Source organism: Dermacentor variabilis, chromosome 8 (assembly GCF_050947875.1).
Source record: "Dermacentor variabilis isolate Ectoservices chromosome 8, ASM5094787v1, whole genome shotgun sequence".
In the NCBI taxonomy this organism is placed as follows: Eukaryota; Metazoa; Arthropoda; class Arachnida; order Ixodida; family Ixodidae; genus Dermacentor; species Dermacentor variabilis.
In genome coordinates this window covers 171627789-171655167 of record NC_134575.1, presented here as the reverse complement: position 1 = coordinate 171655167, position 27379 = coordinate 171627789, and the positions used below count along the sequence as shown (strand labels likewise).

Here is a 27379-nt window from a genome sequence, read left to right as displayed (position 1 = left end):
GAAATCCGCGATGGCTACCCATCTGATATGATGTTACACACTGATGATGCATAATTGACTGAACGAAAGAAAAATAGTAATTTCTTATTCGACGCCTTTCGCAATAAACCTCGGCTATTGGTCAAAAGATTTAGGGCTGCGCCCACATCACCTGCTTTTTACGCGATGTCACAAAACCGCGGAAACTCTCCGCGTCAAAGTGACGTGTACGCGTTGAAGATTCATTAATGTGCCGAACAAAACTGAATATTTTTGTGCATAGCCACAGGCTTCCCCGTTCCGAAAGGAATAAAAGATGGTTGCCGCCAATTGCTCAGGCACTGGCTACTCGCACCTACCGGAGAGCATGGGTTTAATTGCGTACAATAAACTTTTTGCGTGACCGCGTAACGTTTTGGAGCACTTTCGGCACGTATACGACCTCGCTCTGCCAACTCTTCTTTGCTGAGGATCCATTTTAGTGGCATTATTAACCTTCCGTGGTACACCGCCGCGATTTTCGACCAGCCACCTCAAGCTAAGTAAGGGAAATCGGACCAATCGCAGACTCCGGCACAACCCTCTTCATACGGCTATCCATTTTCAGGGCGCTGGCGCGTCCCCATCGGATCCCTCTCCAGTTGAGCGTGCTCCTCGCCTCTTGTCAGCCAATTAGACAACACAAGCCGCTCAGTGTAGGAAATGTTATTGCTTTTTAAACCAAAGTAGTTTCCTATAAATGAGCAGAGCATTTGATTGGTCTCTTCAGACAACCCTGCGGATGACCGCCCGATGCTTGCATCGGTAGTTACGGAAGTTTGACGTCAGGAGATCAGAATAAGAACATATTGGAATAATTTTACGTTACAAGGTCCCAAATTTGCAAGAAGTGTTCTGCTGGAATCGTCGGTATCGTCTCATGTCGTTCTAAATGGCGAGTACTCTTCGCACGCTAAGTGCAAAGAAAACAATACCGTTATTAGTTACCGCAGATATTTAAAAGCAGAGTAAAGAATTTTAAGCAGTGCGAAAAGAAATCGGACAGCAGTATTAAAAGGAAGGAAACCTGAAAATTAACACGTGCTTGCGTTATCGTAATATTTGTTTTCTATTGTGTTACGTTTAAGCTAGTGCCATTATCCTTTCTATTACTCTGGAATCGCGGCACAATATTCCAGGAAGGTATAAAGGCATTCACAATGGTGAGGGGGCTCGTCTAATAATCAGTACAGTATTTTCACTTTCTGTTTAATGAGTATTCTCTTTCGCACAGTGATAAGCTCAAATACAATTATCGAATATTCATACACAATGATAGTGGTTACACAAAAACAAATGAAATAAAACAGTGAAAAAGATGCAAGGCAAAGAAATAATAGCTGTTTAAAATAGGAGCTTGATGGGATTCCTGACCTTGATATTTTAGAGCAGTTTGCCAGCAAACCGTGAAATGAAATACACGTACGTAAAATATAAAATTAGTAAATAGTGAAATTAAGAAACAGTGAAAGAAATATAATAGCACATATTTAAAAAAGATATGGCACTGATTGAACAAAAACACGTACATATAAAAAAACAACAAAAAATCTTCGCTGAAATTATTGAGTACATTCAGCAGTGCTACATGGGGTTTCTAACTAAATATTTTTTGCATTTTTTCCTTTTCTCTATCAGCGGTAATACCCTCGCTGTTTAAAAACTAAGAAATTGGGCATATTGTACTGTAGATTTTTAAACTGCAGCCTGTTCGTGAAAAAGGTATGTAGGGTGTGTCTCTTTCCCTAATGTTATAAAGTGTTTCAGGTGATTTTGTTTGTTGGTATAGTGGGACAAAGTGGTTGCTTTTATTTTAAGACCATGCTTGTGTTTAACGAAGCGGTTAAAATTGCAGAGCTGTTCTATTTGAAGTACATTAAATATTTTGAAAAAGTTAGATGTACGAGCATCATGTGCGACAACTGCGATATGTTAGATTGCCCTTTTTGTAGCATGAGCATTTTTAATTTGCTCTTATGAGTGGTGCTTCCCCAGACAGGACCACAATAATTGAAATGGGATGAAAAAGTGGCGTTATAAATGAGCAATTTGTTTTTACATGTGACTGCAACTCGAAATCTTGAGAATACATCATATGCCTTGGCAACTTTGTTGGCAACGTCGTGCACAGGGGAATCTCAGTTCAAATCTTTCCTGAAAGTAACTCCCGATATTTTAACATCTTTTCCTATCTCAATATTGTTATCACCGAGGTAAATTTCTAAGCAATGATAATTTATTTTACGAATTGGTTTGAATAGGACACCATTTGTTTTTGCAGCATTGATAACCAGGGAATTCGCCCTACACCAATGCATTTGTACTGTGTGGTTTAAGTAGATGTTGAATAACACGAGGCCAAATACACTGCCATGTGGACCGCCAATACTCGTTTCTTATAAGGAGGAACTTCTATCTTTCATGCTTACGCACTGTTCTATGTATTTTAGGTAATATTTGATTAGATTAGGTCAACACTACGGAATGCGTAGTGCTCTAGTTTAGTAAACAGAGTTGCATGGAGTAATTTATCAAACGCCTTTAAAAGATCCATATAAATACGTAATGTCAGCATTTTTTATTCATAACGATCTAAAATTACTTCTTTTTGTGCTTATAAGGCCTGTTCAGTTGATAAACCTTGTCGAAAACCGAATTGTTCAGCCGAGAACAGATAATGCCTGTCGCAGAAAGACATGATTTGCTTGCTGATAACTTTTCCAACCATATTGAAGTAACAGTCAATATAGCGATTGGTCAGTAGTTTGAAAAATTATTCTTATTGCATGATTTGTGAAACACGCCAGCTTAAGCGTGCTGCATTTTCTCAGGAAGAACTCCTGTGGACAGGCACAACGTAAATAGAAAAGTAAATGTAGGTACTAAAACGTCTAGCACGTATTTAATTGGCCTAGGTCATCAATATCGCGCCCTTTGGTGTTCTTAAGACCCCTAAAAGTTGAATACACTTCCTGGAGAGTGGTTGGGTCGAGAAACGCAGATTTCAAACACTTGGTGCGCCCATATTTTGCAATATAGAGTGCTTATTTGCAGCTGGTGTTCTACTTGAGACAAAAGTACCGAAATATTTGTTAAAACTATTTGCGAGGTCTTCACCCCTAAATATTTTGTTATGCATTACGAGCTCTAATTCCTTAGTTTGGCTAAGGCACGAACGTTGTAAACGATTAATTTCCTGGCATAGAATATCAGTACGGCTTCTTGGTCTTTCAAATAGATTCATTTTTATTATGTAGGGTTTTGTTTAAGGAGTTTTTTTCAATTTATTGAATTCAGCCAAATCATTGCTATCTCTAGTTTTGATCAAGCTGAAAAATATATTTTGATGGACCCTATCACTGTACAGTTGCTCTGTTCCATCACATGTTATGCGCACGGAGTTTTGCTAGTCAGTTAATGGGGAAGGCTCACTGGGGCGCACAGTAACAACGTAAGAACGCGTCATTAGTCATTCGTCTGCGGCTGCTAAAGTGGTATTTATTTATTTGTATTCAAATACTGCAGCCCTATTCAGGGCTATTGCAGGACTGGAGTACAGCAAATGCAAGAAACAATGGCAGTTGAACATAAGATAAAATAAATAGCCATCTGCACAAGCACACCCTCTGCAGTGCTACGCAACGGGCCGCTTCGTTCCCTTAATTAGGAACTCTCCGTGTCAGGCTTGGTGGTGAAGCATAGGAGAACAAAACAAGTATGGCAGAAGTGAAATGAAAAAATAAAATTATGCAGCAACTTAAAACTCGCAATTTCACCCGAATGGTGAATAATCGATTGCGAAGTAAATTAGCAGACAGCTACAAGAAGGACAGATAGTTTTATCGGCCGTATAAATTTGTAAACATTCGCTTACTAACTAAATTACCAACCATGGTGTCACACATGCCCAATCAAACATCAGCATATCTTACTGGATGACCGCACACATCGCTGTCACAACGCTGGAGGGAGAAAGCGCGGCAGCAGCGAGCGAATTGACCTTCGTGCTGCCTCTCGCTTCAACGCTAACATAGCGGCGAGAATAGAGCGCGCGCCAAGCTGTTAGTCTTCGGTGCACCTAGACTTTGAGGTTATCGCAGATCAATTTGAAGATAAAGCCCGAGCGGCGTACGGCGTAGCCGCCCCGCATGCCGCTGCCGCCGGAGTAGAGCGCCACCTTCCCTCCCCCCTATGCCTTGCGCGGAACGGAAGACGCTTCCTCCTCGCTTTCATTCCTCGCGCCCACGAGATTAAGCCACCATCGTCGGGTCAATGTCGCACGCTTTCACTTGATCGCGCAGCATACGGCGCATGTCTACGACCTTATCACCTTTGGACTTCATACAGAACATCACGGTAACGGCGACGCGCAGGGCAGAAATACGCCTGGAGTTTCAATATAATTGCCGTCGGCATAAAAAGTGCCCACGACGCGATTCGCACCCAGGACCGCCCAACGGCGAACTCGACGCTTTTCAGCGGCGCCATACAGCCAGACGGGAAAGTCGGCTATTACACCTGTTGTGATCGGCCGCTGTTACCATTCAATATAGTGTTGAGGCTATAGTGAAGGGCCCCTTCAACATAGTCAGTTTGAAAAATTAATCAAGGGTATTTTTTCGTTGCTAAAGCAGTAAAATAATAGTTATAGCGTTCTTTTCAAGTTGTTACTGTATGTGAAATACATATTGTACTCTTACCTTGCAAGCTGCAAGCCAGCGCTTCGTGCCTGCCTTGACCCGCTTAGAGGAGTCCTTGTTGACAATTGTTAATACCAAGGTACGCGGGCACGAAATGAGCAATGTGTCGTGAGTAGTACGTATACGTACAGGTAGTGGAGGTGTTCTCTTGGCACAGCAGTGGCGAGTGACTAATTACGGATTCAAACCAAACTTCGCGGGCGCTTTACGATTAGCGGATGGATCTATTGGCTATCGGCCGAAGGCTCGGTTTCGAGGACTCTATAGCAGCGTCAAAATATTAGCCACATGGCAGAGACGTAGACTGGCATTGAGCTGTGCCGTCTTCTACGCAGCGTCCATCATCCAATCGCGCCGGTCAGCAGCATGGCCAGCCTGGAAACAGCGGCGGCCCCGCCCAGCAGCGTCCCGGCGGCGGGAGTGACGAGAAGACACATTCCGGAGAGCAGCCTGCGTGCCGGGAGAAATCATTCAGCGTCGTCGAGCAAGCATTGCTAGGTACGGCTTGAATTACTCACAAACACTCACCACTGGGGCTTTGCAGTGTTGCTGCTGAGCTCCGAGTCGCCGTTTTGATGCTATGCCTTGGCGATCGCATTGTGCTTGGTAAACCCATCCTCATGTGTCGTCATAATATTTTAAAGTGAAAGCTTTACTACGCCAGCCAGCGAGCAATTTCGGCTCGTAGCGCCGTATGCCCTGCGCAGGCAGCCATATGCCGCATAGAGTTACTATACCGACTCTAGAGGACAAGCTACCCATAGGGCCCATGCATTGAAATCACGAACCGCAAGAGCGGCGCCATGTTGCTACGCGCCGAGGTTGCTAGCTCCTGAGACGCTTGCTAGACTTGGTGACAGTAGTCAGTTTTAATCCGGCAACCGTAGCAGCGTAGCAGCATGACGTCTCGCTTGTAGTGTCATGATGTGTGGGTGCAGCCGTGTGTTTGGGCTTTATAAGTTGGTTCTTTATTCTATGTTGCGGGACGGTGTAGGTGTGGTCCATGTTGACAGTACAGGTGGCAGTTATGCAACCGAGGGATGATCCTGTTGAAGTTTCCGGCGGTATGCGGTTTTCAGCGGTCACGCCTGTTGCGGGAGTGTCACTCGACGAGGTTACGAGCTCGAAGCTGTGGTCAGATTCCTCGTTGGCGTTCCGTAATTCTCTTCGCACGGGCGCGGTATGTTGCAAAAGCCGCTTTCGCGATCTATCGTCGCGACGATAGATCGGGTTTCTTTATTATTATAAGTACTGATCCAGCTGTAGGGCACATGTAACCGACAAACGGAAGTCTCAGGAGAGCACCTGAGATTGTAATAAAGCAGGCGGCGCAGGAACTCCAGGGCACCCAAGGGACAATGGGGGGATCAAAGCTCGAAGCAGAACGGTACGTAGGTTGGGGCCGCCGAGGCAGGTGTGTGCCAGGGAGTGTTCGCACGGACAGCTCCCCTGGCACGCGCAACAGTGCCTCGCAAGGTCGAGATACTTTAAAGGCGCCTGCGCCCATGATCTTTCTTTTGCCTCGGTGCAGTGAGCACGATTAACGAGAATAATATGGAGGGCGTCCGGTGCAGTCGCGAATGCGTCATGGCAGATGTAGCTCGCGTCGCCTGGCGTGTGTAGTGATATCAGAGTTGGTTGTATGAACTTTATGCATAATACGCTTTGTTACGGTACCTTAACGGAATGGGACTAGAGGACGGTGTTGGTACATTTTTTCGTACCGCCCTAATCCTATACCCCCCACTACAAACACACACACATACCCCCTTTTTTTTAAATGTATACATACAATTCCTTGCCATGACGGATCACAGCCTTCTTTATTTTTGAAAAAATAGAGGAGGCTGTGGACGGATTGACCAGTTAAACTTGTCAACTTGTCAGTAACTGTCATGGGAATCACTGTAATAAATACAATTCCACGATCGGATTGTTTACTTTCATTTTTTGTTGTAACACTGAGGACTACATGGAACTTTATTTTGTATATGTGAGAGAAGTATGGATATCAAGAGCTTAAGCCAATGTGCGATACACAGACAAAGCAGCTGCTACAACATGAACTGCATTGAGGGCCACACAACACATACGTAATTAACGGGGCAAAATATAGGGGGAAGCTTCAAAATACGCTCTGTAGCACTGCAAAGTATAACATATATTGTATGTGTACAATAAATGTTCAAAAGAACAATGCATCAACGTCCCATTTGCCTTCAAGTTTATTATCAAGTTCAAGTTTACTGAAGTATATTATGAGCATATGTACAACAGGAATCTACTGACACACCCGCAGTCAAGGTGGCTGTTTGAGGTGCGCTGGCTGCCTCAGTGTAAGAAAAAGAAATTGGGTGAATGTCGACACCAGTACCACTGCTTCTTGCCTCTGACCTGCATTTGCCTCCGCGGCATCTTTGTGCACAAGTGTGCTGGCCTGGCGAGGCGTAGGAGTCATCCGAGAGAAAGAGTATCGTTTACATGGAGAAGTGGCTGATCACATTGCTTGTCGCTTTCCCTCAAATGTTTCCTTGGCGACTAGGGTGACACATCCGCAGTCAAGGTGGCTGCTCGAGGTGTGCTGGCTGCCTAAACGAAAGAAAAAGAAATAAATTAGATGAATGTCGATACCAGTGCTATTGCTTCTTGCCTCTTACCTGCATTTGCCTCCATGGCCTCTTGGCTTGCGGAGTCTGTATGAGGGAGCTGCTGTGGCTAGGGGTAGGCATTATGCAAGCGAAAAGAAAAGGCCATTCAAATGGGGAGTTATGGAAATAGATGCAGTTGTTATGTCTGCTTCTTGCACTCTTCTTGCCTAAAAGTTAGTCAAACATAGTGTCCAGAACACACCAGCACTTTGACTGCTTCTGCTTTTTACCAGCAGGTGTTGCTGTGAGATCCTTAGTATGGCTGCGTGCAGCATTGTAACACTTGGTGGAGGCATTTGAAGTGGTAGCCAAAAATATAAAGAATCATCCTTGTCTGCATGAATGCTTTCAATTTCTAAATGCAGTGGTAACTATCACTATTAGTGCAAGGCCCCCCACATCTATGCGGCAAGTGCCATAGCTTGAAACTGAATTTTTCCTTTAGTGTTTCACAAGCGTATAATATGTCCACATTAGATTTGATGTGTTTGTTTTTATTTATCCTAGTGTGGATAGAGCATCATTAAATTGTTTTTTTATTTTTGCGTGTCTTGTTTTTTGGTTTATTTCTGAATTTATCAAGCAGCAGTGTCATGATGCGAAAGTGACTCATGTAATGACAACCAGCTTTTGTTTTGCAGAAAAGCAATGCATTTCCTGACCCATTGTTTGACATCCCCTAACTCGCACAATTTTGCAGAGTATTCTGCCTATAGTGACTTGCTTGACCTCCACTAAAGAGTTTTGCATTTTGAAATAGCATTCTTTCCTTAAAATCATTCAACACTTCTCATAATTTCTGTACCTTGGGCTGTACCTTGGATACTCTGCATTCACCATTTTTGCTTGTTTCTGACTAGAAATGTCTTCTTTAATTTAGAGCTTAAATTTTACCTTTGGAACACACGGAAAGGCTTGCCATTGCATATCTGCATAAAAGGGAAACATGTTTCATTACACATTTGCAAAATCCAATTGAAGATTGCTGAATGCAGCTTGCAGCGTGATTTGACTGAATGAGCCATAAAAGCAACTCATCTCACTTGGTAAATTAAAGCACATATTAGTGTGATGTACAAGATATGTTACACTAACGTGATGGGTTCTATTGCTTATACAGCAAAATAATCGGTGCGCGAGAAAAAAATTATTTTTGCATACCCCTTGTACACACTGATTTAAGGAAAATGAGCTGGAGCTGTCCACATGATCCACTTATTTTACCTGCGAGTATGGTCAACAAAAATGTGTCCCAGCTGCTTAGTGGTATTTGAGATTATGTCAGTATTGCATATGTGCCTGTTGTCTAAAATAATTGAATTTTGAAAATGCTCGCAGGGATCTGACGTGAATATCTGCAGTTTATGGATACATGTAAAAGACTCAGCATCAAGTGCAAGTGAACGGTCCGACAGGCGCGGAGTCGATCATGCAAATAGATTCGCTGCACAAACTTGTGACCAGAAAAGATATGCCACATGAAATGGCAAGCAAGGAAGTGTTGAAAATATTGCACAGTTAATAAAACGCCTACGCTATTAATATGTGAGTTGCTGCACTCGTTATGCAAAACGCAGGTGAGGCGTGCAGACAGGACACAAGAGTAGAGAAGTGGACAACACGAGCTCCGCCCACTTCTCTACTCTTGTGTCCTGTCTGCACGCCTCACCTCTGTTTTGCATAATGAATCCTTACCAACTAGCTCAGCTTTCTGTCGTTCTAAGTCTCGATGCACTCGATTTCGTCCGCATTAGGCACTCGCCTCTTGATTACTTCGTGGCACAGAAATACTCGGCATCACACTGTTTTTCTGCTGTGGCCTTTGTAGAAGCATGATTGTTCAAAGTGCAACAATTAAACAGATTCTATGAGTTGCTTGTGGCTTCGCCAGCACAATTCCGGTGCGCTGGTCCGCCTGTCCAGCAATTTCCTACTGAAGGGAAACCTGCAAATAAGAACACCGCTCCGCATGTAGAAAAATGCTCTACTGTGACGCTTCTCAAACGATTGTGATGCACCACAAGAGCTGCATACTCACGTGATAGTCTCAACAAGGAGATACATTCGTTTACTTACATGTGACGGTATATGCCAGAGCACTTCGGGGCTTCGGTGGCACATAAGGCACGAGTGTGCCATAGCGTCCGCTGTCGACGCGCGATCGCATGTCAAACCTAAACTGTGCGAAACTACTATGCATCCAAAAACAGATTCGAAACAGAAATTCGCGTCATCTTTTATTGCATGAATGCGTACATCGTGATTTACATAAGTCACGGACTTAGCGATCGCTTTCTGTAAACTTAATATTGACGTACCACCTTCATAAAGTCATCAGGTATGCGTTTTTAGATGACAAACCATAAGGTGACCTGTACTTGTTTTCAGCTCTTTCAATAGTAATTGCGCTGGTCACATTGACCAGTAGCAACAGGGCGGCGCCCTAGAGGTTCCCACTTTTCCGGCCCAGCTTTTCCTCTAGAGTTGTTCTACTAACTCTATGGTATGCCGTATTCCATATGCCATGCCGACGAACGACCTTGAGCCGCCGTTGCCTAGCAACGCCGCAGCTGTCGTCGCTGGCTCCACCAGATGTGCTCCGCTGAGGTAGGGGGAGAGGAGGTGGCGCCTCGCGGGGGTGTATGTATATATATATATATATATATATATATATATATATATATATATATATATATATATATATATATATATATATATATATGCGCTTCGCCTCACTGTATTTAGTCGGTATGAAGAGCGCGAAAGAGACGCATCAAAGACAGAACGAAGCGAGGAAGAGTTAACGTGCTCAAGAGACGCCAGAACAACGGGCCGCCCGACTGGAGAAGCGTCGTAACGAAGATGCGGCTAGAAGTCGTGCCACGTCACTGAGTGACTCGTCAACTGCGGAAGAGACGGCTTTTGCAGCTCTTATTTTCACAATTCAACTAGGGTTAACCAGAGCTAAACCACAGGCAATTTTTTTCCTTTATGAAGGCATTCTAGCGTAACAAAACAAACACGAATTAAAGACAACGCAGCATGGGTGCTACACTCGCAACTTATTGATTGCAGACGCAGTCAGCAGAAGAAATAGGATGTACAATACTGAGCATACATATAGTTTAATCACCGCAAAAAATAATTGAAAACGCCAATGCAAGGCACACATCAGAATCGATATTAAGTGATGACTTCGCGAAGCGCTTTCTTAAAGCTACAAAACCATTCAGATTCTGTAACGCTCATCTCAAATTAGCGATACGAGCCAGGCCGGCAAATCACCAAGATGTTAGAACTTCCTCCACACGACCAACATACGCGACCCTTGATTACACTGCCTCCGGTATCGGGACGCTATTCATAACGCCCTCTCCAGTATCAGAGAGAAAGAGAGAGATTGTGGCGAGGAAGAGACTTTGTTTGCTGCAGCCTTTTAAGGGACCACGTTTACTATTGAATCAGGACCGGCCCACCTTACTCGGCAAGCAGCCATTATAGACGACATGCCACATCCCGGGAAAGAAGGCATATAATGTTTCGATTCAATAAATGAATTACGCGCATGAAGACGGATATTTGCTGCGCTTATAATATTTAGGCACCTTTCGTTGTTTTATCGAACAATTTGGTTGACAACGCGGACGCCCATTGGCACCACTGTGGGTAGTACAGATACAGCTACATATAAATCAGGTAGCTTTGTGAGTGCTGTTCTTTGTATGGTCTCTTCGGAGAGATAGCAACGCTCATGGTCAAGAAATTCCTCGAGAGCTTCTCTGTAGTAGGGAATCTCGCTTCCTGATAGGCATGCCGCTGGAGCAATTCGTGCTCCTTTTCCTGACATCAAAGGTATCCCGAAGTTGACTTGCACTAAATTCTTAGCTACATTCAAGAATTATAATCCGAGCAAACCAACGTACACAATCACAAGCTCTTAAATAGGCAGGGAAAGATGCGCATTGCTTTTAGTGCGAAGGCGCTACTAGCATATTAGCCTGGATGTCGCCTCCCTATCGAGCTTTGTTACGCCCGAAAACCGGCTGTGCACGAGCGCTTCGTGGGCACAGGATCTTCTCTGCTGGCTCAGTGAAGATGCGCCCGAACGAATTACATTCCAGGTCAAGCAATTAGACATAATTTGGGCTTTGTTTCCGGCGCAGATGTGAGCTTTAGAATTGGTGCTTGCAGCTGCGTTCTGTGGAAGATTATTGTTAGGAGCCGGCACAGCTGATGCAAAATCACACACATCATTTGATAAGAAGGTGACGCTGAGAACGGGTAGAGCGAGGATCTCGTTGCGCCCAAAGGACGAGTTTGCTGCAGGCGAATACTGGAGCCATGTTCTTTAACGGTTCTCTCTTGCTGTTAGGTCTGGGTTACGTCACTCGGGGAAATAGTGAAACGTCACGGCGCAAGGTAGGCCAACGAACGCGCGGCGTTCTGCCGCTAGGTCACGTCATCAGTATGACACGATAATGTTAAAAGCCCGTGTCGCAAAAACTCGTTTTGGCGTCGGACGTCGCTCGGCGAAAAGTCATTCCGGACAACAACCACGCAGGACTTCCGCGTGGCGCAAAGACGTTACTGAATTGAATTCCTCAAAGTAACATGCGTCAGAAAAATCTTAAAGTTCAACCTAAACACAACCTACAGAAACGAAGCGTTGGATTGTAATTTGAATATACCAGAAAACATAGTTCTCTTACGCAGAAATTCCAACACGAACCCCCTTATCCACCATTGCTACCATTCACCGAGCGGCTATGGCCAACTGCTGGCGTGCGCAAATCTCAGAGGCCATAAAGCCTTTGAGATTTGATTCCTTGCAATACCTCCAAATGACGCTCACCTCCGCCGTCTCCACTGAGGAATATGGAAGAAACTAAATGGGCTGGGAGAGTTTTCAAGTATTCGTTAAGCGAAGGAAAAGAACTAGGAAGCTTACCAGTAAGCATGCGACCTGTATGGTGAGCAACATGGCAACAACGAACGTCAAGCGGAAAGTCAGAGAGTGTGAAATAATCTCATGGGTGGCGGCAAATGAAAAGAAACCTGCCACGAGTAACTACTCAGAGGAAAAAACGAAACCAGGAAAGAAACAGTTTGATAAATCAAAGGGAAGCTGATTACTTTTCGAAGCGAGATCAGGATGCCTCAGAACTCGCACTTATAAAGCCACTTATAAGAAGGAAGAAGCATGTGCTTGCTGCGGTGAAGATAGGGAAACGATGATGCATGTTGCATTGGAATCTGCCCAGCGGTCGATTTAGGAATCGCTGGCCTCGTTGAAGTCCTCGTTTTCAGCGAAAACTTTGAGAAACTCAACTTGTCCGCAATACAATTTAGTAAGAGGTGGGTGGAAATAGAGAAACGACAAACAACGGAGGCGCACGAAAACAAAGTTCCCAATAGGGGTTCAGAAACTTTGGTTATGAGAATTCATCATCATCATCATCATCATCATCATCATCATCATCATCATCATCATCATCATCATCATCATCAGCCTGGTTACGCCCACTGCAGGGCAAAGGCTTCTTCCATACTTCTCCAACAACCCCGGTCATGTACTAATTGTGGCCATGCCGTGCCATCTCATCCTCCCATCTAACTTTCTGCCGCCCCCTGCTACGCTTCCTTTCCCTTGGGATCCAGTCCGTAACCCTCAATGACCATTGGTTATCTTCCCTCCTCATTACATGTCCTGCCCATGCCCATTTCTTTTTCTTGATTTCAACTAAGATGTCATTAACTCGCATTTGTTCCCTATTGCGTACTCCAGGGTAGCGTACCGTACTGCTGCCGAGAAGTAGCGGCGCCTGCCTATCGAAGCTCGACCGACATTGCTTATTAGGTAGCGTGGCGTTGTCGGCGGGCTGCAGGCATCCGGTAGATCATGGCCACCAAGCAGGGGCGAGACAATTTGCTAGTGCGAAACTTGCACGGTTTAATCAAAGGTAGTTGAAAGAAAATAAGAAAAGCATGAAGTATCAAGTAACAAGTAAGATGTATTTCAAAGTACATTTCGGAGCCCCTTAAATAGCCTTCTACAAGTGTGGGCGGGATCTTGCTTCCATTGATGACACGTGACAGGCACGGAGAGAGGGCCCCTCCTCCTGCAATACCAAGCACGGGGAGGAGAGGTCGATCCTCTCAGCGACGAATCCGGTCGGGTGAACGACCCCTCCGGTGCACGTGGGCTCCGGTGCAGGGGAGGTCGGGCGAAAGACCCCTCCGGTGCACGTGGGCTCTTGTTCAGAGAAGGTCGGGTGAATGACCTGTCGCCACGTGGTGTCAGACGCCAACCCTAACAGCATCTCCGGCGGGGGACGAAGATCCCGACGTGTAGGGGCCAGCAGCCGCTGTACGAGGGATCGGCGTTTCGGTATCAGGATTCCCCGTGGAGGTCACGAACCCTTCGTTCGTAGCAGGTAGATTCCGGGGAGTGGTCTTCCGCCCTTGGTGGCGCTCTTGACTTTTCTCCTTGGTCCGGTCCGGTGAAATTGGTCTTTGCCAGCAGGTCTCGCAACTTTTCGTCTCCTGCGAGGGCAAGCAATCACCCCAGAACAGTGCCGGACCCACAACCACAAAGCAGCGAGCACACGGCCACTCTCCACCAAGACACACCCGGCTTTTAACAAAAAAAAAGACGACCCGCTACAGCTTTCCCATTTCCTACGCGCGTCCTTCCCCCCTTAACACTAAAAACAGCCATTTGTTGAAAGCGTTAAGACGTGGTTATTAAAATCAGCTAACAATCGGCTTCACTTCAGAAAAACATGAATGCACGAAAAACATGCCACGGAAACCCGGATGAGCATGAGGCTTTCGATACTCTAGGGGCAACGACTTAAACCGTCGGCATTGCCGTTAAGCTTACCCTTCTTGTAGCGAATATCGAAGGTGTGCTGTTGAAGAGCAGAGCTCCAGCGCAAAAGACGACCGTTTTTCGTAGACATGGACTGCAGCCATGTGAGGGGACAGTGGTCAGTCTCTATGGTGAATCTTGAGCCAGCGATATAGCAAGCTAGCTTCTGTACCGCCCAAACTACGCAGGCGCATTCCTTTTCTGATGCACTGTATGCTTCCTCACGAACTGAAAGCTTTCTACTGGCGTACAGTACAGGGTGTTCGTTCTCGTCATCTTTCTTTTGACAGAGCACCAGCCCCATACCCCTGTCACTCGCATCACACTGAAGAATGAATGGCTTAGAGTAGTCGGGCGCGTTCAACACTGGCTGACTCGTTAGTGCGTTCTTCAGCATACTAAAAGCCTTTTCTTTCGCGTCATCCCACTTTACCGTTTGTGGTTCTGTTTTTCTGAGAGCATCCGTTAAAGGACTCGTAATCTCGGAATACCGCGGAATATATCGTTGGTAATAACCAGCCAAGCCAAGGAATGATCTGATGTCCCGCTTGGTGCGTGGTTGCGAGAAGTTGTCTATCGCGGTCAGTTTAACCTCTGAAGGCCGACGGTGGCCTTGCCCTATTACATGACCTAGATAAGCTACCTCCGCGCGCCCTAATTGGCATTTGGGAGCCTTAACAGTTAAGTTGGCCTCTCGTAGCCGACACAACACGGTTCGCAGGTGTTGCATATGGTCCGCCCATGATGAAGAAAAGATAGCTATGTCATCGAGATAGGGAAGTGCAAAGTCCTCCATTCCTCGTAGCACCTGGTCCTTAAGGTTAGAGAAGCAATATGGCGCATTCTTCAATCCAAAACTCAGGACTTTCGGACGAAAGGTTCCCATCGGGGAAATAAACGCTGCAAGCCTGCTTGCTCTCTCGGTGAACGGAACCTGCCAATACCCTCTGACTAAATCGAGCGTAGAAATGAAATTAGCACTGCTCACTTTCTCAAGCCTTTCCTCGATGTGCGGTATTGGATAAGTCTGGTCCTTCGTGATTAAATTGAGCCTGCGGTAGTCGATACATGGCCGCGGCTCTTTTCCTGGGACCTCAACCAAGATAAGAGGCGAGGTATAATCACTCTCTCCTGGCTCGATTACACCTAGCTCTAACATCTTGTTTATTTCAGCGGTCATAACTTCACGTTGACGAGGCGAAACGCGATAAGCTTTCGAATGAACTGGGTCCGACGAGGTTAACTCGATATCGTGAACGATCGCAGTTGTCCTGCCCGGTGTATCTCAAAATACGTCTTTAAATTCAAACACGAGTTCCCTCAGCTCGGCTCTTTGATTGGGATTCAACTCCGCCTGTTTTACTAACTTAACAATGGTCTCGTCAATGTCTTTTGTCTCCGTCACTGCTGGTAACTCTGGAAAGTCGACAGGCATTTCCTCAGGTTGGTTAAGGGACATGTGTTCACAATGGCTTCCCTCTGCCTGTAGGTTTTAAGTAGATTGCTATGGTACACTTGTGGTGTCCTTCGTTTTCCCGGTACCGTGATTACGTAGTTTGTTTCAGATAATTTCTGAATTATGTCAACCGGTCCTTCCCATTGAACCTCTAGTTTGTTTTTCAACGAGGGTTTCAGGATCATTACCTTTTCCCCCACTTCAAAGCGTCGCGTGCGAGCCGTCCTGTCATAGTAACGCTTAGCCTTGCTTTGTGCCTTACGCATTTCCTGCCCCGCTAATTCCTGAGAAGCGTGCAGACGGTCCAACAGCTCTAGCACGTATGCCACAACCGAAGGATCGTCTGCCCGGCCTTCCCAGGCTTTTCGAACAATGCGGAGAGGGGAGCGAAGGCAGCGTCCGTAAACGAGCTCTGAAGGTGAAAAACCTGTTGATTCGTGCGGTGCAGTTCGAAGCGCGAACATTGCTGCAGGCAAGCAACTCTCCCAATCGGCTTTGTGCTCATAACAAAGGGCTCGCAAAAGCCTTTTCATGACTGAGTGGACTTTCTCTACCGCGTTTGACTGCGGGTAGTACACTGAGCTATGGATAATTTTAATACCGCACCTTTCCAGAAACGTCGAGGTCAGTGCGCTCGTAAAGACGGATCCTTGATCTGACTGGATTTCTGCGGGAAACCCTACTCGCGCGAAGATAGATAAAAGCGCGTTGACGATCTCCGCCGAGCTTAGTTCCTTGAGAGGCACTGCCTCGGGAAATTTCGTTGCGGGGCATAGTGCAGTAAGAATATGTGAATAGCCAGACTGCGTCGCAGGAAGTAGTCCCACTGTGTCTATTATGAGCCTGCGAAATGGCTCCGTGATAATGGGAACAAGTTTCATTGGCGCTTTAGCCTTATCTCCGGGCTTGCCTATGCGTTGACATGTGTCGCAGCTTCTTACAAATGCTTCTATTTCTCGAAAGCAGCCGGGCCAGTAAAATTCCTGCAATAAGCGGTCCTTTATTTTACGAATGCCCAGATGCCCTGTCCAAAAGCCCCCGTGAACCAGGTGCAGGAGCTGCTCACGATAGGGACGCGACACCACGAGTTGGTCGAATTGCACACCCTTTCGACTGGTGTACTTTCTATATAGGACGCCTGCCCTCTTTAGGAACTTCACGTTCTGTTTGGCTACACCTTCTTTAGCGTCAGGCCTTAGGTTACGCAGGGTGGAATCTTTTTCCTGCTCAGCAATCAATGTGGCAGGGCTTATATTCAATAACCTTTGCCTGCATTCTGCCTCGCGAGACATTTCAGGCTCTGCTGCTTTCCTGACTCCTTCATTAGCTGGCGTACCTTCCGCATCATCCCCTATAGGGCCGTCCGGTTCTGTACTGGTGGACGAATCCTCCTTCAAACCTGTTTCCTCCACTACTGGACACTCATACACTGCCTTGGCCGCGAGCTCCCATGCCTTGGAACGAGTTAAGGCTTGCACTATCCCTTCACTAAACCCGATTCCCCTGCGTCGTAGCAAATCCTCAGATTTGTTAGAAAACAAATATGGATACTGAGGCGGGAGATGTGCCGAGACGGCAGCTTCAGTGTCTAGTACTCCAAAAGGTCCATCGATACGAATCTTGGCCACAGGGAGACAAACACTGGAGGTTTCCACGGCTTGCCTTATCCAAGCACATTCTCCCGTGAACTGGCCTTCCTCTACGTACGACGGGTGCACTACGTCCATTGTGGCTGCTGAGTCGCGAAGCACCCTACACGGTTTGCCGTTTACCACGAGGTCTCGAATGTATGGTTCTAGCAATTTCAGGTTTTCCTCGTTACTAGTTAGTGACATCAACACCAGTTTGGGATTTTTGCATCCCACGGAGATATGCCCCGTTTGCTGGCAGTTGTAGCAAACTATTGGTTTCTTGGCCTCGAAAGCCCTTTTCTTTTGCCTTTCTGCCCTTTCTTCGGGTGACTCCTCCCTTCCCTTGCTGTTCTCGTCACTACTTTTCACTGAATCTGACCTTTTCTTTGCTTTATACTGATTCGACTTCGACCAACGCTCTGGCTTGTCGGCTCTGTATTTAGTCACCTCCTTCTTAGAAGCTTCGTTGCCTTCGAACGCACGGCGGGTTACGTACTCCTCAGCGAGATTGGCCGCCCTCGTGATAGTGTCTACGCCTGGCCTATCCTGAACCCAATGCTTGATGTTTACTGGCAGCCGGCGGTAGAACTGTTCTAAGGCAACGCACTGCACTGTCTTTTAGGCATCGCCGAGTGCACCCTCTTCTCTGAGCCATTCCTTCAGGTTTACCTCCAAGGTGTACGCAAAATCTGAATATGACTCACTCTTGGTCTTCTCGACTTCCCTGAACTTTGGCCTGAATGCTTCCGCTGATATTCTATACTTTTTAAGCAGGGTCACTTTGATTTCATCGAAGTCCTCTGCTTCTTTTTTCCCCATGCGGGCGATAATATCAGCTACCTCATGTGGCAGTAACGTAAGCAAGCGTTGCGGCCACGTGTTTCTCGCGAATTTTGCCTTCTCACACGTGCGCTCAAACTCCACCAGAAAAAGACCTATGTCCCCTCCTACTGCTTAGGGTGCCATCAAGTCTGTCATTCTGTGTTCATTTTCACGTGCCTCTGTGCTAGGTCTTTCAGAATTTTGTGCTTTCGAAAGCTCAATCTCTAGGCGCTTCATTTCGAGGTCGCGCTCTTCTTTGGCCTCACATGCGGCTCGCTCTTCTTTGGCCTCACATGCGGCTCGCTCTTCTCTGGCCTCACGTGCGGCTCGCTCTTCTCTGGCCTCACGTGCGGCTCGCTCTTCTCTGGCCTCACGTGCGGCTCGCTCTTCTTTGGCCTCACGTGCTGCCTGAGCGCGCTCTTCTTTTGCCTCACGTGCAGTCCGCTCGCGCTCCTCTTTTTCCTCTATGCGCTTACGCTCTTCTTTTTCCTCTTTCTCGAGGCACTTACGCTCTTCTTTTTCTTTAATGCTCTCGAGGCATTCCGTCAGTTCCTCGTCGTCTGCCCCGGTCGCTTCGATCGCCTCAATGATCTCCGGCTTTCTCTTTGATACGGCAATTTGGAGGCCCAACTCTTTGGCCAAGCTCAACAATTTCGGCTTCTTTAGCGCCTTCAAATCCATGGCTGCCCTTAGTGCTGCTAAACCTTCACTCTATACAACCTTGACGTACTCAAACTTCCGTCAACGGTTTAAAGAAAAATCAATGCTATGTACTTTCCAAAAAATACGTAAGAGCCAAGTGATATCTCAGTGAAGAAAAGCCGTGCACTCACCATATGCAGTCATGACCCGGACACCTTCTTTCCGAACCTTGTTGCCAGGACGAAGAGGCTACGATCTCGTAGTTGTCGTCCAAGTTGGGGTCTCCAGGATTTCGTATCCCAATCGCTGCCAGCCAGTTTGTTGAGTACTCCAGGGTAGCGTACCGTACTGCTGCCGAGAAGTAGCGGCGCCTGCCTATCGAAGCTCGACCGACATTGCTTATTGGGTAGCGTGGCGTTCTCGGCGGGCTGCAGGCATCCGGTAGATCATGGCGACCAAGCAGGGGCGAGACGATTTGCTAGTGCGAAACTTGCACGGTTTATTCAAAGGTAGTTGAAAGAAAATAAGAAAAGCATGAAGTATCAAGTAACAAGTAAGAAGTATCTCAAAGTACATTTTGGAGCCCCTTAAATAGCTCTCTACAAGTGTGGGCGGGATCTTGCTTCCATTGATGACACGTGACAGACACGGAGAGAGGGCCCCTCCTCCTGCAATACCAAGCACGGGCAGGAGAGGTCGATCCTCTCAGCGACGAATCCGGTCGGGTGAACGACCCCTCCGGTGCAGGCGAGGTCGGGCGAAAGACCCCTCCGGTGCACGTGGTCTCTTGTTCAGGGAAGGTCGGGTGAATGACCCCTCCGGTGCACGTGGGCTCCGGTGCAGGAAGGTCGGGTGAATGACCCCTCCTGTGCACGTGGGCTCTTGTTCAGAGAAGGTCGGGTGAATGACCTGTCGCCACATGGTGTCAGACGCCAACCCTAACATCCCTCACCCAATCTGCTCTTTTCTTATCCCTTAACGTTACACCTATCATTCTTCTTTCCATAGCTCGTTGCGTCGTCCTCAATTTGAGTAGAACCCTTTTCGTAAGCCTCCAGGTTTCTGCCCCGTAGGTGAGTACTGGTAAGACACAGCTATTATATACTTTTCTCTTGAGGGATAATGGGAACCTGCTGTTCATGATCTGAGAATGCCTGCCAAACGCACGCCAGCCCATTCTTATTCTTCTGATTATTTCAATCTCATGATCCGGATCCGCCGTCACTACTTGCCCTAAGTAGGTGTATTCCCTTACGACTTCAGTGCCTCGCTGCCTATTGTAAATTGCTGTTCTCTTCCGAGACTGTTAAGCATTACTTTAGTTTTCTGCAGATTAATTTTTAGACCCACTCTTCTGCTTTGCCTCTCCAAGTCAGTGAGCATGCATTGCAATTGGTCCCCTGAGTTACTAAGCAAGGCAATATCATCAGCGAGTCGCAAGTTACTAAGGTATTCTCCATTAACTTTTATCCCCAATTCTTCCCAATCCAGGTCTCTGAGTACCTCCTGTAAACACGCTGTGAATAGCATTGGAGATATCGTATCTCCCTGCCTAACGCCTTTCTTTATTGGGATTTTAGAATTCATCATGGGTTTTTTTCATTTTTTCTTAAAACAGGTATGACATTAGGCAACAGAATTAGATCATGGTGGCGCGACCCCCCCCTCCCCCGCCATTCGAAAGGAGACTCTCATAGCATCAATCCATCCGTCCATCCGAGGCCCACGCAAAAGGCCGCGTTTCTACCAGAAGGCTCGCCTTTGTGCATAGCATTTGCCGCCAGCGTTTCCCGGGAAACATTACGGTTACCTGAGCTACAGTGGCCGGGAAGCGTGAGGAGCAGTGAGGTATATGGAATTGCACTCTTAAAGCTTAAGCGTCCTCCCAATTTTTGTTTGTACTCTGGGGACGATGTAATAATGAACGGATGTTGTTAGTTTCATAACAAATATTTGTTTTGTATACATTATTTGCTCATTTATTTTCAAGTATTATCTGCGATATTCCGACACGGACAGCTGGTAATTTAATTTTATTCGCGTCTTAAGTTATTTGATTTGGTCGCTAGGTGGTGCGCCATAAGTTAGGCGACCAATTTTGTGCGAATTCTGCAAATGGAAGGCTTAGGCATCGATTGTCTACAGCTTTCGAGCTGAGATTTATTTGGAAAATACCATTTGCGTTGAATGGCAAGAGATGAGGAGCTGGGAGAAAGTTGATATTAACAAGGGACTGAGGCAGGGGTGCCTTTATCCACACTGCTCTTTATGATGTACATGTGAGGACGAAAAGGGCGCTAGATGAAAGCAATATCCGGTTTATTCTCTGATAGAAACAGGCGGGTACAGTAGTAGAGCAGGAGCTTCCAGGTTTGTTTTATGCGGACGATAATATATTGCTAGCTAACAAGCAAAGTGATACGCAACGCCTGGCTAATATCTGTGGACAGGAAGGCGATAAGTGAGATTTGAAATTTAGCGTTAGAAAATGACGTGGTCTGGTATTCAATGAAAATAACGAACAGAGAGTGACAATATAGGTCCAGGAAATACCTCGGGTGAGGAATATAAATGCCTTGGTATTTGGATAAAGGAAGGCAATAGATGTATGGAAACAGTAAAAAATAATAAAGGTAAAGCAGAAGAGAAATGCGGCCATATTCAAAGAAAGAGTGCTATGGGGATACAATAGGTACGAGGTTCTCCGGTGTATGTGGAAAAATGCAATGGTTCCAGGGGTTCCAGGAATTACTTTTGCAAATGCGGTTGGTTGCTTGAAATCAGGGGTACACGCAGGACTCGATGGCAAACAAAGTTCAGTGGGATGTCTCGCATTGGGCGCTCACGGGAAGACGGCAAATGAAGCTATGCAGGGTGATTTGGGCTGGAGAAATTTTGAAGTGAGTGAAGCTGATAGCAAACTTGATTATGAAGAAATGAAATGAAAGTGAAAATGAAAGTTTATTTTCCATCTTGTAAACGACTGAGGAATATGAAAGAAAGTAAATGGGCTGGGAGAGTGTTGAGGTATTTGTACAGGAGAAACATTGATTCACATTGGAGGAAAAGAAGTAGGAAGCTTAATAGAAAGTATGTGTCCTGTAGGGGGAGCAACACAGCAAAAAAAGAACGTGAAACGGAAAATCGGAGAGCCTGAGATAATCTCATGGGTGGCGGCAATGCAAAAGAAACCTGCCATGAGTAACTACTTAAAAGGAGAAAACGAAACTAGGAAGGAAACAATTTATGATAACTCAAAGGGAATACATTAGATCAGGATGCCGAAGAACACGTAATTATAGAGGGGTATATAAGAAGAAAGAACAAGCATGTGCTTGCTGTGGTAAAGATTTGGAAACGATGCAGCTTCTTGTATCAGTATGCGAAGATATCTGCCCAGCAGTCACTTTCGGAATCACTGGCCTCCTTGAAGCCCTTGGGTTCAGCGACAGCCGGGAGAAGGTAGACATGTCCGCAATAGAGATTTGTAAGAGGCGATTGGACGATTGGTGGAGGAAAAGTAGGGAAACAACAAACAACGGAGTCATACAGATACAAAGTTCACAATACGGCTTCAGAAACTTTGGTTCTGGGAATTGATCGTGGGTATCATATTGTTTTAGTTTTTTTCCTTTTAACATAGGTAGGACATTACGCAATATAATTAGAGTTTTGTGGCGTAACGCACCACTCCATTCCTAAGATGATTCTCATAGCGTCCATCCATACAATCAAAGGGGTGCTCTCTGTGTAGGCCGCGGCTCCAATAGGATTTCGTTTCGCCGGTGCTGAGCTTCTTAGGGATGACGATTGCGGTGAGAGTTCCATCCACACATCCCACCACTTCGAGAGTCTTCCCGCGGTCAACGAAGCGTTCTTCACAGCGGCCCTCTCCGGCACCGTGGGGAGAAATCGCACCCTCCTTTTAAAACGAAGCTTTCTTTGCCTGTTTCTTCGACTTTCGCGCTGCTGCTGGTGCTGCTGTTGCTCCGGTCTGGCACACCGTGTCGGGGGGGAGTGCAGAGCCTGCATATACGTGGAAGGAGTGTGGAAGAGAAGAAAGTAGAGCGAAAAACTCGTTTGGACCGCACCGCGTCGGATTTGCTCAATGCCCTGTGCAGCTCCCTGGGCATCGCCGCATTAGTCTCTTGACAGGTGTAATTATCCTAGACATCCACCCCCCACGTTTCCTGTAGTCACAATCATCATCATCAGCCTGGTTATGCTTACTGCAGGGCAAAAGCCTCTACCATAATTCTCCAACTACCCTGGTCATGTACTAATTGTGGCCATGTTGTCCCTGCAAACTTCTTACTCTCTCCACCCACCTAACTTTCTGCCGCCCCCTGCTACGCTTCCCTTCCCTTGGAATCCAGTCCGTAGCCCTTAATGACCATCGGTTATTTCCCTCCTCTTTACATGTCCTGCCCATGCCCATTTCTTTTTCTTGATGACTAAGATGACACTAACTCACCTTTGTTCCTTCACCCAATCTGCTCTTTTCTTATCCCTTAACGTTACGCCTATCATTATTCTTTCCATAGCTCGTCGCGTCGTCCTCAATTTAAGTAGAAACCTCTTCGTAAGCCTCCAGATTTCTTCCGTGTACGTGAGTACTGGTAAAACACAGCTGTTATACACTTTTCTCTTGAGGGATAATGGCAACCTGCTGTTCATGATCTGAGAATGCCTGCCAAACGCCAGCCCATTCTCATTCTTCGGATAATTTCAGTCTCATGACCCGGATCCGCGGACACTACCTGCCCTAAGTAGATTTATTCCCTTGCCACTTCCAGTGTCTCGCTACCTATCGTAAACGGCTGGTCTCTTCGGAGACTGTTAAGAATTACTTTAGTTTTCTGCAGATTAATCTTTAGACCCACCCTTCTGCTTTGCCTCTCCAGGTCAGTGAGCATGCATTGCAGTTGGTCCCCTGAGTACTAAGCAAGTCAATATCATCAGGGAATCGCAAGTTATTAAAGTAGTCTCAATTAACTCTTATCCCCCACTCTTCCCAATCTAGGTCTCTGAATACCTCCTGTAAACACGATGTGAAACGCATTGGGGAGATAGTATTTGCCTGCCTGACGCCTTTTCTTATTGGGATTTTGTTGCTTTCTTTATGGAGGACAACGGTGGGTGTGGAGCCACTATAGATATCTTTCAGTATGTTTAAATACGGCTCGTCTAAACCCTGATTCCGTAATGCCTTCAAGACTGCTGAGGTTTCGACAGAATCAAACGCTTTCTCGTAATCAATGAAAGCTATATATAAGGGTTGGTTATATTCCACACACTTCTCTATCACCTGATTGATAGCTTGAATATGGTCTATTGTTGAGTAGCCTTTACGGAATCCTGCCTGGTACTTTTGTTGACAGAAGCCTAAGGTGTTCCTGATTCTATTTGCGATTACCTTAGTAAATACTTTGTAGGCGACGGAGAGTAAGCTGATCGCTATATAATGTTTAAAGTCTTTGGCGTGCCCCTTCGCACGGATTAGGATAATGTTAGCGTTCTTCCAAGATTCCAGTACGCTCAAGGTCATGACGCAGTGCGTATACAGGGTGGCAAGTTTTTCTAGAACAATCTGCCCAGCATCCTTCAACGAATATACTGTTACCGGATCCTCCCCAGCTGCCTTCCCCCTTTGCATAGCTCTTTCCTCTTCTTACTTACTTTCCTTCTTCCGGCGTTACTTGTGTGATTTAAGGTTCCTCTAGACTATTCTCTCTTCCATTATCATCCTGGGTACCACTGGTACTGTAATACTCATTATAGAACTCCTCAGCCACTTGAACTATCTCATCCATATTAGTAATGATATTGCTGGCTTTGTCTCTTAAGAGGAAGCTTTAGGTCGGGTGTTCCTATATGAATACATGTAAAAGGGGAATACGTTTTCCTCGGCAACTACTGCACCAAATTTGAAGAGGTTTGTTGCATTTAAAAGAAAAAACTTAAAGTATAGTGACTGTTGTTTTCACATTTTGCAGCTTGGTGGTCAATTTTTAATAAAAAATTAGAAATATCGAAAGTTTTCGAGGAAAGAAACTATGAAGTTTACATCTCTGTAACTCAACAAGCAAAAATGAGAATACAATTCTGTAAATTGCATTTAATAGTACATTTACAGCGAACAAAAGTGATGTGTTATACATGAATATAAAAAAATTTGTATTACGGAAATACAGCTTTTCCAGAACCTTTGTAATCAACGTAACAAGTTTTCGTAAAATGTAAAATGACATATCGAATTTTTCCCCTTTGAATGATTAATGGATGCCGTCTACAGAACCGCGATATGTGTTCTTGACGCAGAGCTAAGAATTTGTAAACTTCATGCTTCATTTTTTTTCACACGGTCGAATATTTGAAAATGTTTTTAACAAAATTCAAGCCCTAAATCGTAATTCCGCTTCCAGCAGTCACTAGAATTTAACTTTCTCTCTCAAATTCATTAAAATCGGTCCGGAGGTTATCTCAGAAAAACGTTTTTGCGTTTTACATGCATTTGAATAGGCCGCGTCGGAGTTCGGCCCGAGCTAAAGGTTCCTCTGATTGCATACATCTGGTTCTTGCCTATTCCTAGTTTCTTCTTCAGTGTTTTTAGGCATCCTCCGTTCCTAAGAGCATGTTCAATTCTATCCATATTATACTTCCTTATGTCAACTGTCTTACGCTTGTTGATTAACTTGGAAAGTTCTGCCAGTTCTACTTGTAGGGTTAGAGGCTTTCTTACATAGAAGTTTCTTGATCAGATCTTTCGTCTCCTGCGATAGCTTACTGGTATCCTGTCTAACGGAGTTACCACTGACTTCTATTGCACACTCCTTAATGATGCCCATAAGATTGTCGTTCATTGCTTCAACACTAAGGTCCTCTTCCAGAGTTAAAGCCGAATACGTGTTCTGTAGCTTGATCCGGAATTTCTCTATTTTCCCTCTTACCGTAACTCATTGATCGGCTTCTTATGTACCAGTTTCTTGCGTTCCCTCCTGAAGTCTAGGCCTATTCGAGTTCTTACCACCCTATGGTCACTGCAGCGCACCTTGCCGAGCATGTCCACATCTTGTATCAAAATAAATTATTAGGTTTTACGTGCCAAAACCACTTTCTCATCATGAGGCACGCCGTAGTGGGGGACTGAGGAAATTTGGACCACCAGGGGTTCTTTAACGTGAACCTAAATCTAAGTACACGGGTGTTTTCGCATATCGCCCCCATTTAAATGCGCCCGCCGTGGCCGGGATTCGATCCCGCGAAATCGAGCTTAGCAGCCCATCACCATAGCCACTGAGCAACCACGGCGGGTACACATCTTGTATGATGCCAAGGTTAGCGCAGAGTATAAAGTCTATTTCATTTCTAGTCTCGCCGTTCGGGTCCTCCACGTCCACATTCGGCTGTCCCGTTTGCGGAAGAAGGTATTCATTATCCGCACATTTTTCTGTTCTGCAAACTCTACTAATAGCTCTCCTGTGCTATTCATAGAGCCTATGCCATTTTGTCCACTGACTTGTCTCCAGCCTGCTTCTTGTTTACCCTGGCATTGAAGTCGCCCATCAGTATAGTGTATTTTGTTTTCACTTTACCCATCGCCGATTCCACGTCTTCATAGAAGCTTTCTGCTTTCTGGTCATCATGAATGGATATAAGGGCGTAGGCCTGCAGTAGCAGTGGCATTGCAGTAGCATTGGAGTAGCATTGCACTAGCACTGCAGTAGCACTGCAGAAATTGCAGCGCTTACCTTTCTACTAACGTGCAATTTCTGAGGGAAGCTACGTATTTATAAAAAGGAGCGAAGAGAGGTGAGATAATGGGTAGAAACGACGAGTGAATAGCAGCTTTGCCACTCTTCATTCTCAGTTCCCATACAAGAGGACTGGGGACAGGCAAAAGTGACGTTAGAACGCAAGGAAACGCTGCTACTTTAGGCAAGACAGCGGTTGGGGGCAAACGGAATAAATTTAAAGTACGGTACAGTACGTTTCTGCTATTCCTGAAAAATAAACGCGACGCAAAATTTTCAAGCGGACAACTTAAGCTGGGTGGGCAGAAGCAGAGCTAGCCGCATTAAAGCGCACCACAGGCACAAGGCAACACAACGGAACCGGTCACGCGTCAAATCGACGCTTCTTTGCCCACTATGATAGGTTTGCAGCTATTGAATTTAGGTACACTATGGTAGGTTTGCGGCACTTGAATTTAGGGACACGTTAAGGAACACCACGGTGTCAAAATAATCCAGAGTCCGAAACTATGGCGCGCCTGCGAACTCTATAGTTACTCTTGCATTCTTGGTAAGTACATCCCCATACTTCAATTACAGTTTAATACTTCTGCCATGATTCGATGGGCCATGTGAGGCAATGACAATACTCAAGCGTCTCGGTTGTTATGAAGTTGGGCGCACAACAACACCTCAAGCGAACTCTCCTTTCTTTTTCTTTTCTCCCTACCGTAATGCCCATAGCGACGGCGGTAATGATGCAGCTGGCTGACGGTTGCGAGAGCCCAATAGATTATGCATTCCAGACGCACTGGTGAAAGAAAAGCGTGCCAAAAGAAAAAAAAAACGCAAGGAGCG

At 45.8% G+C, this 27379-nt stretch overlaps 1 protein-coding gene across 1 annotated transcript in view; it reads left to right on the top strand.

Moving 5' to 3' along the window:
- The window catches only part of LOC142590723 (uncharacterized), a 91592-nt gene that overhangs the window by 37696 nt on the left and 26517 nt on the right, over positions 1 to 27379 (top strand). The window contains exon 4 of the mRNA XM_075703153.1: positions 5054 to 5216. Coding sequence (XP_075559268.1) covers positions 5054 to 5216 — 163 coding nt within the window. The remainder of the gene's footprint in view (positions 1 to 5053; positions 5217 to 27379) is intronic.